Here is a 15161-nt window from a genome sequence, read left to right on the forward strand (position 1 = left end):
TATATATGCACTCAATGCTCATTTCCCAGAGAAAAACAACTGTAATTAGATTTATACCTCAACCAGCTCCCCTGCCCTACTTCCCTAGTCTGCAGGTGTCCTGAGAGGGAGGGGCAGCACTGGCAGTTTCCTTCTTGGTGAGATGGAAGTAAGCATCCCTTCCCTCCCTGACTCAGGATTGCTGTGAGGGTCTGGTGAGCAATGGTACTTAAAGAGCTTCTTGCACCTTTTATCACTGGCCTCACAAATACTTCTTACCTCTTCCTCTTTGCGCTGTCTTCTCACTTGTATCTTGGAAGTTGGGGAACATTCAGGACTTCACTAGATTTCCAGTCTAGCAAAGTGAAAGCTAGAGGTAACTCTCTCCCCAGCCTTCTGAATCCCCAAGTCTAACCTAAAGTTTGTTTATCCTGATCTCTCCCACTTACCACTTTCCAGGCTTATGTCTCTCAAGAACCAACTGGGTCTGAGCCACTCAGGACTGTATTCATTTTTACTAAAGACAATTAAAAATTGTGTGTGTGTATATGTATCCATATTTGAATGTGGGCACACATTCCCATTGATGAAGTAAATGTTGGATGTCTTCTTCAATCATTCACTTTATTCTTTGAGACAGAGTCTCTTGCTGAACCTAGAGCTGACCAATTTGGCTAGACTAGCTAGCCAGTTACCCAGAGGGATTTTCTGTCCTGCCTCCCTAGCCACTAGGATTATAGGCTCACACCAGAATGCCTGGCATTTTAGGTAGGAACCTACTCAGGTCCCCATGCTTGTGCAGCAAGCACTTTACCCACTGACCATTTTCCCCAGCCCCTAGGCCTGTATTCTAATCCAGATTCTCAAAGTTGGTATGCCTCCCAATGGCAGCCAAGGTCAGTTAACATTGTATGAATGCTCTGGGGCCTCAGAGGAAGGAGGGCTCCTCCAAGGCATGTGGAACTCCAGTCATGCCTGTGACCTAGTATGCTACATGTTTCATGGCTCCTTGCAGAGTGGCAGCAGGGAACCTCAGAGGCTCCTGAGACAAGGGTGACGAGGTATCCTTTACACAACAGGAGGATGCTCTGCTCCAGGGTTCCCGTTCCCTGCCCCAGAGACTGGTAGGATTTTGAGCCAACAGGAAAACAAAGCTCAGCCTGGCTCCCTAAGCAGCTGCCACTTTTCCACCAATACATTGCCTCCCCTGCTAGGTGCTGCCCATTTGGAGGAGAGGTCTCTTTGTTCTGGCATCACTAAGGTTTAGCTCTCTTCTTTTCTCTGTCCTCTTTAAAACTTCTCTTAATATCTCAAGACAACTTTTTGTGCATGTGTTGCTTTCTTGATGTATTTACAGACATTCCTGTTTAAAGATTTATCTCATCCAGGTGAGGTGGCACACACCTTTAATCCCAACATTTGGGAGGCAGAAGTAGGATAACTGTGGATTCAAGGCCACCCTGAGACTATCTAGTGAATTCCAGGTCAGCCTGGGCAAAACCCTACCTCTGAAAACTTAAAAAAAAAAAAAAAGCCAGGCATGGTGGTACACACCTTTAATTCCAACACTTGGGAGGCAGAGGTAGGAGGATCACCATGAGTTCGAGGCCACCCCAAGACTTGATAGTGAATTCCAGGTCAGCCTGGGCTAGAATGAGACCCTACCTCGACAAAAAAAAAAAAAAAAAAAAAAGTTTATCCCAGGTCGGGGATGGAGAGATGATCTGCTCAGTGGCTGAGGGTGCATGCTTGCAGAACCTGAAAGCCCAGGTTAGAGTCCCCAGTGCCCCTGTAGGCCAGATGTGTAGAGTGGCACTGCATCTGAAAGTTGTTTGCAGTGTCAGGGGCCCTGGCAAGCCCATTCATTCGCTCCCTCTCTCTCTCTGCTTGCAAACAAATATTTTAGAAGAGATAAATCTACTTTTACTTGCGTGTATATTTCAAAATGATCATGAACCCACTACAGGCCTTTCCACCAGCCTGAGCTTGTCCAGTGACTGAGACAGTGGTGCACCATAGGAGGTATACACACAGCACCCTGTCAGAACGCTGGGCTTTGTACTTCCAATGTGGGGCCAGAAGAAGGAGCAACAAAATGGAAGGCCTTTGAGATCACAGAGCAGTAAAGGAGGGAAGGATACTGGGGGGAGGGCTAGGAGGGGAGCTGACAGCTGGCTAAAGATAAACTTGATCCCATGATACTGTGAGTGCCAGGCGTGGTGGCACATGCCTTTAATCCCAGCACTCAGGAGGCTGAGGTAGGAGGATTGAATTTGAGGCCATCCTGAGACTACACAGTGAATTCCAGGTCAGCCTGGGCTAGAGAATGAGATCCTAGTCTATGGCCATACCACCCTGAGTGCACCCAATCTTGTCTGATCTTGGAAGCTAAGCAGGGTTGGGCCTGGTTAGTACTTGGGTGGGAGAGTGAGACCCTACCTTGGGAAAACAAAATAAAACAACAACAACAAAAAGATACTGTAAGTGATCCTTACAACTCCACCTAAGACATAGTGAACATTAGCTATGATTGTTACTATTATGCATGTTCATGGCCTGAGTAATGAAGAGTGGGCTTAGGGTTCAATTAAATCTTCACTCTCCCTTCTGATAATGAAAAAGGTGGGAAATGGTGGTCTAGATGCGGAAAAGACTTGGCATGGAACCTTGGGGACTGAGCTGGGGAAAGAGTCCAGGTTTCCACCTCCCAGGAAAGTCCCTGCTGTTTTCATTTGCTGATTCTTAAGAATCAAGGTGCCTGGGGGGGGGGGGGAGGGGTGGAGAGATGGCTTAGCAGTTAAGGCACTTGCCTGCAAAGCCTAAGGACCCAGGTTTGATTCCCAGTACCCACATAAGCTGGTGGTGCATGCATCTGGAGTTCATTTGCAGTGGTTGGAGGCCTTGGCATGCCCATTCTCTCTCCCCCCATCTGTCTGTCTGCCTCTTTCTATCTCTCCTCCTTCTTTCAAATAAATAAATAAAATATTTTTTAAAAGAATTAAAGCCTGGCATGGTGGCACATACCATTAATCCTACCACTTGGAAGGCAGAGGTAGGAGAATTGCTGAGAGTTTGAGGCCATCCTGAGACTACATAGTGAATTCCAGATCAGCCCGGGCTAGAATGAGACCCTACCTTGAAAAATAATAATAATAGCAACAATAAAAATAAAAAAAGAATCAAGCTGTATGATGGAGAATGGAGTTTCAAAGGGAAAGTGGGGGAAGGGAGGGTATTACCATGAGATATTGTTTACAATCATCGAAGTTGTTAATAAAAAATAATAAATTTAAAAAATCAGAAAAAAATAAAATTAAAAAAATACATATATATTAAACAAAAAAGAATCAAGTTGCTTTAATGCCTGTCTGGGTAACCTGTGGTTTGGAGCAGTGAAATGACAGAAAGACCAGAGCAGAGACCCAGGAATCTCCTGAGGCCCAGGCTCTTGAATGAGCTCTATGTCCTACCTTTGACCTCTAGTCAACAATCATCTTCCTCCTGAGAATGGCTTCTTCTCCCGTAATTAGGGTTGCAGCATATTCCCACTCCCCTTTTATCCATTGGTTTATCCAAACTACCCAGAAGCAGGGGGCACAGCATGAATAGCCAGTGGCAGGTACCCTGAACTGAAACAAAGATTCCTCATCAGATTGAGCCCCTCGAAGGCATGGGCCAGCCCTTCCCTCCTCAAGGGTTCTAGCTTAGCCTGGTCTATGGTTCACAGAGCTGTGAGAGAACTTGGATGTCCTCACCCTGGAGAGCTGGCCAGGCATGACCATGCCAGTCAGCCTTCATTACTGTTCAGGATCTCAGGGCAAAATGCCCAGCCAGACCCATGCTGGCCCAGCTTCTCCCACAGTCTGCCAAGAGCCATGTGGCACCCAGACCACAGTTTCCCACAAGTGTTTTAGTTTGCCTTTTATTTTACCAAAAATATCAATAAAGTCTTCCCTATATTTCACAAAAATAGTTTTTCTTTCCCCCAACCCCTCCCTTCAACCAGCTCTTACCACAACCTAGAATGCATTGCATAATGTGTAGTTTACTCTGGGGGAATCTCCCACTCTCCTCAGTTCAGAAGTGCTGGCAAAGCTGCCAGGCCAGCAGGTGTCCCTTGGGATCCTCTCTGGAGGCAGCAAAAGCAGAAGTCCCGGGTCCAGATGTCTGGTCCCAAGAGCCCCATCTGTTTCCTCAGAGGGCAGGCAGGCAGGCAGGCAGTTTCTAGGCCACACTTTCAGAGGCTTGCTTGGCTCAGCAGCCAACCCCAGGCAACTCAAAGGGTGCTGGGGCTCTTTGGCATCAGGCTTGACATCCTTACTCAAAGCAGGAATAGTCCGTCCTGGAGAGGGTCTGTCAAATCCTCTTTCCATGTGTATCTCTGCATGGCAATCAATGGGTTCTAATATGGGAGTCAGACTGGTGGTTTTGACTCCAACTCCACCAAAGCCTCATCCTGAGGCCTTAGGCAGTCTCTTCTTCTTCCTCCAGCTTTAGTTTCCTCCTTCGCAACTTGATATAGCATGATCCTCAGATCTTTCTGGTCTTTTATCCTAGCCTCTCAGGGTAGAAGCTCTGGGAGGGTAGAATCCAATTTCTGCCTCAGTTTCCTACCTAACTCTATGCATATGGCTCAGCATGGAGGTAGTGAGGTAAGGAATGGGCTGCTGGCTGAACATCCCAGCCTCTATGAATGGAGATGCTGAGATCCAACTAGCTGGAATGTCTTAGGGATGGTTGGGAAGAAGGCAGATATTTTTAGGATGGGAACTCTTCATTAACTACATGATCTTCAGTGGCCCAGGATAGGACATACAACTCCAGATTTCCCAGTTCAATTTCTACTGGCTGTCTGGGCTGAACCAGTATTTTGTGCTGAGCTTTAGATCATGTCTGAAGATTGGGAGATAGACTAGAGTGAATCCCAGTTCAAGAGCCAGGGAACTTAGGGACATGAGGGATCAACTCTAACCCAGGAGATCCCTATCATAAGGCCTGCCTAGAGGCAGAGAGATGAGTGAAATGACAAGTCATGAGCATTCTTGGCTGAGCAAATCAGAACCCCACATAGTATGTCAGGGTTAAGGAACTCAGGGTCAGGCACCCCCTTCCAATTGCCACCCAGCTCCCCAGGACTTATGCTGATGGAAGATGGTTGAGCTTATCAACTACATCTACAACAACATTTTCTGTACTTACACACATGGTCAATACCCTGAGGGAGGGCACTGAGCTATTACTACTCTTACAGTGGTCATGGTCTCATGGTCCCAATCTTTTCATTCACCCATTCATCCACACATCCACCTGCCCATCCATTCAACATGAAGGTCCTACTATGTACGCGCCAGGGATGGTCTAGCTCTCACAAACAAATCTTACAGCTAAAAGTCTCAACCTTTCTCTTTCTTTCACACAAACATGGACACACACACCTGCTTGCTCACACACAGCACTCACTCCCACCTTTTCTGCTATTACCTCGACCACATCCTCATTTCCCAAATGGACTTGGGAACCATCATAGAAGGGTGGGAGGGTCAAGTATAAGAGAAGAAATCTGGTAACCTACCCACTCTCAGATGTAATGAGAGAGGTTTAACTCTTCCTTTCCTTCTGTTGCCTGCTTGAAGTTCCCTTCTCCACAAGCAGTCAGGAGGGCATACAGGCAAACATCTGAGAAGTCCAGAAGAAGTGAGTATGTGGAAGGGTCCTATGGACCTTCAGATTTCTCTACCACCAGACTTCTAAGGGTCCCTTCCCCCAGCTACACTGTTCAGATGGTCCACCTGACAAGTGACAATATCCAGGCCTGGGCTCAGTGACAGATCCGTTCTGTCATCTCCCTCTGTAGAGAGACAAGGTAGAGAAGCGTTAGTTTCAGCTCAGCTTGCCAAGCAATCTCTTCCCAAACCACAGAGTTTACTGAGCCTGGCTCTTCCCTCCCCTAACGTTAACACGAGGCTGTAGATCTTTGTTTGTAAACTGACATTGGCAAAATGCCCTACTAAAGTACAGCATCTATTGTTAAATAAGTTGCCTCCCTTGATTTCTTCACTTGGGTATTAGAACTGCTGATAGCAGGCAGCCTTTGGGTCTGAAACTCTTAGAGGATAACCTTGGGAGTGGAAGGAAGTAGGGACTTGGTCTCACCAGGGGCTCTAGCTCCCGCTGGTCCACCAGGCTGAATTCTTGGATGAAGTAGTAGAAGTGCTTGTAGCAGGTGTTGACGTGTGCCTCTGCCCCCATGCTGAGGATGCTGTCGAAGTGGTGGATGTACACATGGACAAAAACTCGGAAGAGTCGGGTGAGGATCTTGGTGCACACCTGCTGGAAGTTCTTGGGGAAGGGAACTCCTGAGAGTAGAGAGGAGAAGGAGGGATCAACAAACAGCCTGGTAATAAAATTCTATCCCCATCAAGGCAGTCTTCAGACCCTTTGCAGCACACTTGCCATATTTTCTGTTTTTGGAGGGGGCACTGCTGGTGTGTAAGTCTAGGGTCTTGAATCTCTGAGCTCATCCCTAGCCCTTACACTTTCCTTTTTTTTTTTTTTTTTTTTTCCTGAGGTAGGGTCTTACCCTAGCTCAGGCTGACCAGGAATTCACCCTATAGTCTGAGGGTGGCCTTGAACTCATGGCAATCCTCCTACCTCTGGCCCCCACCCTGAGTGCTGGGATTAAAGGCATGTGCCAGCATGCCTGGTGTATGTATGTATATGTATGTATATATAAAGTATTTTATTTATTTATTTGAGGAAGGGAGAGAAAATGGGCACAGCAGGGTCTCTAGCCACTGCAAACAAACTCCAGACTCATGTGCCACCTTGTGCATCTGGCTTTACATAGGTAGTGGGGGAATGAACTCGGTCCTTCGACTTTGCAGGCAAGCGCCTAAACCACTGAGCCATGTCTCCAGCCCCACACTTTCCTTTTTAATGAAGCCTAGATCTGAAGGTGCCTCATTGCCACTGATATATAGGTCTTCTTCCTTATTTTCAATTATTCCCCAGAAATCTGTGTATCTACAGGGTACATCATCTTCCCCTAAACAAATCTAAAACAAAGTGCATTAACGCATGGGTGCCAGTTTTTAAAAGTCTGGGCCTTCCTGGGAGTGGTGACACATGCCTTTAATCCCAGCACTCAAGAGACAGATTTTGGAGGATCACTGTGGGTTCAAGACCACCTTGAGACTACATAGTGAATTCCAGGTCAGCCTGGGCTAGAACAAGATCCTACCTTGAAAAACTAAAAAGAAAATTAAATCAAAAAAGAAAAGAAACCAAAAGCCTTTTGTACAGCAAAGAAAACTGTCAACTGAGTGAAGAGGCAGCCTCTAGAATAGAAGAAAAATCTTTGCCAGTTATACATTTGACAGAGGATTAATAACTAGATTATAAAACAAAGAACTAAAAAAAAAATAAAAACAATCCAAAATCCTCAAAAGAAGAAATACAAATGGCTAATAAGTATTTTTTAAAAAAGTGTTCACTGTCCTTAACTATCAGGAAAATGCAAATTAGAACTACTTTGAAATTCCATCTCACCCTGGTTAAAATGACTATCATTAGCTGAGCATGGTGGTTCATGCTAGTAATCCGAGCAACAGCACTTAAGAGGCTGAGGTAGTAGGATTGTTGTAAATTCAAGACCAGTCCGGGCTACAGAGTAATTTCCATGTCAGCCTGGGCTAGAATGAGGCCCTGTGTCAAAAATCAGGTAAACAGGTGCTGGAGAAATGGCTCAGCAGTTAAAGGCACTTGCTTGCAAAGCCTGATGGCCCGGTTCAATTCCCTAGTATCCATGTAAAGCCAGATGCATAAAACCGCATATGTGTCTGGAATTCATTTGCAGTGGTAGGAGGCCCTGGTGTGCCCATACTCACTCACTCTCTTTCTGTCTAAATAAGTAATTAAAAATAAGAATTTTACAAAATAAACAAGCAGCAAGGTGTGGTGCTACACACCTTTAATCCCAGCATTTACAGAAGGCTGAGTGAGGCAGGAGTATCAAGGCCAGCCTGGACTACATGACCACCTCCAAAACAAACACACCTAAAAAACAATAGGGGCCATAGAAATTCACAGCTAAAGGACTCAGCTTTGATTCCCCTGTATCCACGTAAAGCCAGATGCACAAAGTAGTGCATGCATCCGGAGTTTGTTTGCAGCAGCTGGAGGCCCTGGTATGTCTATTCTCTCTCATTTCTCTCTGCTTGCAAATAAATAATTTTTTAAAAAAACTTAAGACTTACTGATCCTTAGAAAGATATTGCAAAGAAAGTAAAAATCACGTTTCACATGGTGGCACACACCTTTTTTTTCCTCAATTTTTATTAACATTTTCTATGATTATAAAAAAAATCCCATGGTAATACCCTGGCACACACCTTTAATCCCAGCACTCAGCTGAGGTAGGAGGCTTGTTATGAGTTCAAGGCCAGCCTGAGACAACATATTAAATTTCATGTAAGTGTGGGCTGTAGTAAAGACCTTACCTTGTAAAACCAAAAAAAAAAAAGAAATTAAACAAAGGTAGATAAGGCTGCTTCTAAAAGCCATCAATTTTAACTGGAAATCCCAAGGCCAGGGTGGAATTGAGCTGGAAGCTTCCACCCTATTCGCCATCTTTCATAGTACTGAAAAGTACTATGTAATCTATTGGGGGAAAAGATCATCAACAGTCCTACCCAGCAGTAGATCCTGTGTGCTCAACGACTGACCTGCCAGGCAAGATGTGCCAATAGGTACATCAGTGGCATGACTGTTGTGGGAGCAACCAACCACTTTCTGATTGGATTTGAAGCCCACTTCACAGGAGGGAATTCATGCATGATACTGTAAAACTGGTCAAAAGCCCATGGCTAGGGACAGAAGCCCTAAGGGGGAACCTAATACTGCTGCTATGCTAAATGGGCATGCTATCAAACTGCCTTTTAAATATTTATGTTTGTATCCAAAGATTAGTGCTGCTCTAAGCCTCCATCACAAAGTTGTTTTTTTTTTTTTTTTTTCCTGCAATAAGCAGGTTAATGCAGAAATGCATAGCTAACAAAATTGTGGAGAAGAAGTAACTGTTATGTAACTTACAAGATATCTAAACCACCCCTCCAAAGCTCAGGGAATCCTGCAGAAGAGGGGCAGAAGAATGCAAGAGAATGAGAAGTGGTGGAATTCTGTCTTCTGGATGCAAAATGGGTGCTACACTTATGAACTCACAGCTGCTATGATTTTCTGAACAAGACTGAGCCTATCAACATCATGGGGAGGGGGATCACAAGACCCCACTCCCACTGGAGTAACTACGGCAGTTAGTAGTTGCTGAGGGAGAGGGAATCATGCTCTTCAGTGGTGGAGCCACTAGCAATCTGCCTGTACTCCACTAAAAAATCATTCACCTTTGCTTGTGCAAGTGACCCTAATTTTACTCCGTGGATCATAAACAAAGTCATGAAAGCAGGAAGGCGATCAGTGGGAATGGGAGGGGTATAAGAGAGAGCAATGAGGGGCTGATAAGATCAAAATACATTATATACATGTATGAAGTTGTTTTAAAAAAAGTAAAAGTAAAAGCCTGGGCTTCAGAATTAAGTCCTAACACCCTAGCCTTTCATGCCTTTGCACAAAGCCTTTCATGACCCAATCCTGACCTCCCTTTCCAGGCCCACATTGAGACCCCCTCTTTTCAATATTCACAGAGTGGATCCAGCCTTCCAATGTTTAAAACTGCTAAGTCTTCAAGACCTAGTTAGAAAATATTATTCTTTCTTTCAGACATCCACTAACACAAGGGGCTTGCCATTTGTGAACATGGCTCTGAGCTGAGCCCTTTGCGCCTCTGGCCTCTGATCCTTACAAACTGCTGATGCATGAGATAGTTATTCCAGATATGGAAGCTGCGTGTAAAGGTGAAGCGACTTGCCCAAGGCCATGTAATTATTATTAGCACAGGTTGCAGGCAGGATTCAAACCCTCTTTGCGTTGCAGTCTTTCAGAGGTAAATGATACAGACCCTGTTTGCCCTGAGGAGGCCCTGGGACCCATGGAGAAGGCAGTTTATGCACAGGCCCCTGTACTTATAGAAGAGATCCTGGTGGCTTACACCTTTTCCGTTATGGCAAAATCACCCAGTCATCCAATTAAAAGTATACCTGGGCCTTACACACACCCAGGGATGTAGACTAAAGGGGAATCTGGCTCACCTTGCTCTAGAGGCCCACTTCCTCCTCACCGCTCTCAGAGGGCTTGAGCACTGCCTCCCAGAAAGCCTTTCAGGCCCAGGCCAGGTCCTGTACCCTTACCCTGCCTGTCTAGACTTTGGGCCCTAGGCTCCACAAGACCTGAACTCCAGTTCTGAATCCCTCCCAGTCCAGTGTTCTTTCCCTCCTGTGGCCTCAGTTTCCTCCTGTGTAAAATGAAGGGACTTGTTGGGCAAAGTAGTGCTGGGAAGGAGCCATGGGCACTAAGCCATGACTTAGTGCCCAGCTTCCCTCAGCATTCAGACTTCTCCTCTCTGGGCTTGACCACTTGCCCCACCCATCTGACTCCCATAGCCCAGGTGGGGGCTAAGGCTCAGAGTTCAGGTGGAGCTACTGTGAGGAACACAGTGTCATGCCTATTCAGCTCCTGGGTGGGGAAGCAAGACCAGGGTGACATCACTCACCTGCCTTGACTCCATCCTTCCTGCCTAGGCCAAACTGAGATAAGAAAAGGCCCCATGGCTTGGGCTTACTCTTGGAGCTGAGGAAAAGATGCCTTTTGGGACCATCCAACCCTCAACCTTTCCTTTTCCTGGAGTCAAGAGTCACAGAACTCTTGATAGAGGCTGATGTAATACCTTGGGGCACCTGTTCTGGAAGGTTCTGAGAATCAGAGGATGGTCTTGCTGGAATGGTCTCTAACACTCATGCTTTTGACAAAAAGAGGTCCAAATGGGAGTCAGACAGTGCTAGTTAAATGTTTGACTTTAATTAAGCAAGACACTGTCTCAAACTACTTCCTCTTCTGACAAAGGGGGATGACCCTCCCTGGCCAGGTGGTACTCACCAACACGAGTGGGAAAGACATCTTCATCATTGATGAGGCCCTCAATCCAGTCCATGAGCAATGCCATGTAGCGCGGTGCAGACAGCTTGGCTGGCCTGCGGTACTGGCGCTCATCCTGCCAACGGTATTCATAGCGGGGCCCCCCAGCCATGACCGGGCAGCTGGTCTCGCTGCAGTGTTCAGCCATGGTGCCATAGATGAGATTGATCCGGTTGAAGAAGTCTACCACGTGCACAGCGATCCAGTCATCGATGTTCTCGCCAGGTGGCAGCCTCACCACACTGCGCAGGTCCAAGCCCGACTTGAGTGAGGCTTGTGCCTTCTTGTACAGCTCAAAGCGCTGTGTGCCAGGCTCAAAGCGCTTCCGTGGCCGGAAAGTCTTGTCCTTGGCAAATACCTGCTTTAGGCACAGTGCCATAGCAGGCCTAATGAAGCTGTGTGTCCAAACACAGGGACCTGAGGATGTCCTGCCAGGAACAAGAGCAGGGGACAGTAGGTTGAGCACTCATCAAACGGCAGTGACTTCCCAATATATCATTTCCTTTTCAGCTGTCAGCCTTGGGGTGACCTCGGTATCTCCTACCTATCAACATCCTCATCCAAGTCTAGTGTCCCCTCCCTTTTTAAGGGTGCTTTAGCTCTCCTCTCAGTGTCCTCACATGCCATCTGGTTTTGTTTCCTCTGTTTTCACTGCATCTTACAGAGGGGGACTGGGCTCTGAGCAGGGGCTTATGGGACTTGCTATTAGCCACAGAGACATGGCAGAGGCTGTTACAGGCCTGTACAGGATGATCTCTGGGAGCCAGCTGTGAAGTGTGGGAAAGCATGGCTGCATTGTGCCAAGGGAAGGGGGTGGGCTCTGGCCCTTTGCTTCCTCTGGGATATCCCGAAGTCCATCCGGCCACCGGGGATTCCCAGAGAGAAAAAGGGTTTTTGTTTTTTTTTTTTTAACCAAAAATGTCCTTTCTGTTTTCTTCACCCTGAAAGAGGAAAGGACCCTCAAATGGCCAGCTGGGTGGCCTCTGAGTGAGTGTGGCTGCAGGCCAAGCTTGGAGAAGGGGGAGGGTGGCAGACCACCAAGGGTGCTGCTTCCTCTGACAAAGGCTGGCGCACCTTTACACCAAGCCTGTGCCTTCAGCCTCCAACCTGAACAAGCTACTGGCCCTCCCTCTGTACCCAGCACTCACTCCATAGATTTCCAGCACACCTAAGATGTGTCTAGCACGGGCTGAGGGAGGAGGTGCTGAGGGAGTACAGTCTGACCCACCTAGCTGGGTCCATCAAGAGCTCAGAGATGTTTGCTTTGCCTCTTAGAACTGAAGGATCCCAGGTTCAGAACAGACTGTGGGAGAAAAGCAAGCAGAGCCTCTAAGAGGAGGAGTTCTAAGTTCTGGTCCATACTTCAATACCGGTTTGCTGTTAGCACCATAGATATATAGCTCATGCAAATTCTTTGTTACTGTGATAAAACTAGACTTCTGAGCATCTCAAGGCAGGTACTGCATCTTTCCAAGATTGTCAACTATTGGAAATATAGACCTGGTAACAGCTGAGGCTGAAACAGCCAGGGTATGGACCCTGGCGCCATAATGAGCATTAGCTGGAGAATAAGCTAAACACGAGGCTCAGGCTCCAGACTGAACTGTGGCTTGGCCCTCAACCTGGTCAGTCTGAGCCCTGACTCTAGTCACACAATGAGTCTTGAGAGCCACAGACAAAGCCTGCCCTTGACCTCACACTGGCTAACATCACAGGGGTTTCCTTTCTCACACCTCTGCTAACTGCTGGAACAGGATTGGGGAAGAGAGGGTGGGAACAGGTGACAACTGGGTATAACCAAAGGCACAGCATATATAGGGGTGATGTTACTTCTGGTAACAAATCAAACTCAAGGAGACGTCTGGAACAGTGGTTCTTCCTTATAACCACAACAGGCAGGTGGGATGGGACAACAAGAAAAATTAGAGCAGTAGCAACAGTTCTGCCAGCAGGACCTCGTCCTCTTGAAAGAAGTGTGAGGATGTAGAAGACCCTCACTTCTAACCTGGTCCCTTGGCTTCTTCCCAAAGAAGTGCCAGGGTGGCACCTGAGCTACTGAATGAAGAAGACCTTTCTATACTTCATTTGCCATCTCCATTTTAAACTCTGCTTGGGACAGTTGCTTCCAAAACCACTCACATTCTGATTAGGTGGGGTTCCTGGGCTCTCCACCCATTAACTGACAGATAACAGGCCCTCACCCTGTCTTTCAACACACTCTACCTTTCCTGCCCCACCTCCAATCTCCAGCCATCCTGGACTGCTTCCCCATCCTTGAGCAACAGCCCCTCAGCCCCTCTCTCCCGCCTGTGTTTTCCCCCTGCTGGTTCTTGCCTGACCTCTCCTCCATCAGACTGAATGCTACCTTCCTCTGCAGCTTTCTCCAGAGTCCCCACTTCATCCCAGCCTAGGCCAGGTCTGGCATACATCTGGTGATCAGACTTTAGGGGAAGCATAGAGTAGAAATAGCTCTAGAAAATCAGGTGAGCCAACCCGTGTGCACAACTAGGGATATTGAGGTCCAGAAAGGGGACATGAAGAGCCTGCTTTTGCACAGCAAATTACAAGTAGAGATACGGACGAGGAGGAGCTCATCCTGTGATAAGGCACAAAGGACCCTTTCCCTGTTGTTTCTAGTTGCTGTCCAGGTGAAGATAGGGGGCAAAAAGGTAGTAGAGAGGCTCAGCATTTCCTTCACTAACCAGACCAATCTGCCTCCTGCCCTCCTACACGCTCACCCCTCCTCACAGCACCTTCGGTGTCCTGATCACCGACCTAGAGACCTATCTTCCTGCAAGAGAACTTTGAGGACTGGGGCTTTTCCCAGAATATGTAAGCCTGGAGGTAAAGGCATGTCCATGGAGGCTTGGACTTCCTCACCTTCATGTCCTCACTGAGGTAGTCTCTCACAAAACCTCTGCCCACACCTCCCACATTACTTCCCGATCCCCCTTGAAGCTTCCCATTCTCAGTGCTGAGTGGTGCAGTGGATAGCTCACCCCACGGCTAGGCACCTGGACTCCTAGATAAGCACCCAGATTGACCCTTCCTGTCTCTAACACTGCGTCCTCCTGCTCCTCCCTGGGCCTGGCTTAGGAACTCAGCCAGAACGTGAGCCAGCTTGAATTTAGCATCCAGCCTGGGACGTCCTACAGGACAAAATGCAAGAGAACAGCAGAGGCTCACCCCCACCTTCCCGACCCCTAGCCAGCAGCCGTCAGGTCGTAGGACCCAGGGGAGCCAGTCTGACATTTCCGCTCCCGAGGACACGCCCCCCTCGACCCTCGCCACCCCCACCCCGACTTTGGCCGCTGGGAGCCTCGGACCTGGGCTGGAGCGCGGGGGCTGGAGCCTGGCTTCGGGCCGGGGTCGCTTCCGGACCCGGCCGCGCCGAGACCGAGGAGAACTGAAAGTGGAAGGAGCGGCCCGGGCCGGGCGCCCGCCCGCCCGCTCGCTCACGCGGTCCGCCTTCGCCGAGAGCCGGTCCCCGCCGGCCGCGCGCGCTCGCCGGGTCGCCCCGCTGCGGTCCTCCCACCCGGCCGGTCCCCTGGCCCGTGTGCCAGCCTGCCCGCCGGGCCGCGGCCGCCCTCCAGCCCGCCCGCCCGCGAGGCGACGCCAGGCCAGCCCCGCCCCGCCCCGGGCTCGGCCACGCCGCGGCCACGGGGCGGGCAGGGGCGGGGAAAGGGGCTCCCCCCACCCCGGTACACCGACTGTTCTCCCCGGCCTTGCCCGGAAGTCCATATCTGGGGGCCCTCAGCCTCCCTGAAGGTAAAGCCTCCTTAAGGAGGCAGCCTCAGGTTCCTAGACTGTAAAATGGGGACAAACTCTGCTTCTGACTGGAGCAGATAAATAAATGGTGGATCTTCTTGCCCTCCTGGAGTCATCTGTGCACCGCTTGTCCCTGAACTCAATAAAGGATTGGGCGAGGGAGGCTGCCTTCCTACACCTGTATGCTCAGCTCGCTCCTGCCCACTGCTGCACCGTAGCGTTCAAAACCCACTGGAGGGCTGGAGAAATGGCTTAGTGGTTAAGGCGTTTGCCTGCAAAGCCAGGTTCGATTCCCCAGGACCCACGTAAGCCAAACGCACAAGGGGGCG

At 48.6% G+C, this 15161-nt stretch overlaps 1 protein-coding gene across 1 annotated transcript; it reads right to left on the minus strand.

The window, feature by feature from the left end:
* Nucleotides 1-3885: 3885 nt before the first annotated feature.
* Nucleotides 3886-14494, minus strand: Mob3c (MOB kinase activator 3C). The gene is made up of 4 exons (XM_004672156.2): nt 14391-14494; nt 11026-11492; nt 6133-6335; nt 3886-5827 (listed from the first exon to the last, which is right to left on the minus strand). The coding sequence occupies exons 2-4, from the start codon at nt 11441-11443 to the stop codon at nt 5798-5800; spliced, it is 651 nt and encodes a 216-aa protein (XP_004672213.1). The 5' UTR covers nt 11444-11492; nt 14391-14494; the 3' UTR covers nt 3886-5797.
* Between the last annotated feature and the right edge of the window lie 667 nt (nt 14495-15161).

Source organism: Jaculus jaculus, chromosome 5 (genome assembly GCF_020740685.1).
Source record: "Jaculus jaculus isolate mJacJac1 chromosome 5, mJacJac1.mat.Y.cur, whole genome shotgun sequence".
Taxonomy (NCBI): Eukaryota; Metazoa; Chordata; class Mammalia; order Rodentia; family Dipodidae; genus Jaculus; species Jaculus jaculus.

What these genes read in the sequence shown, in the direction of transcription:
- Mob3c (XM_004672156.2), bottom strand. Translation starts at nt 11,443, where the DNA reads ATGGCACTGTGCCTAAAGCAGGTATTTGCCAAGGACAAGACTTTCCGG. An exon ending in TGTCTTTCCCACTCGTGTTG is followed by an intron (nt 6,336 to 11,025) that starts GTGAGTACCACC and finishes CTCTACTCTCAG; the next exon opens with GAGTTCCCTTCCCCAAGAAC. An exon ending in AGCGGGAGCTAGAGCCCCTG is followed by an intron (nt 5,828 to 6,132) that starts GTGAGACCAAGT and finishes GTCTCTCTACAG; the next exon opens with AGGGAGATGACAGAACGGAT.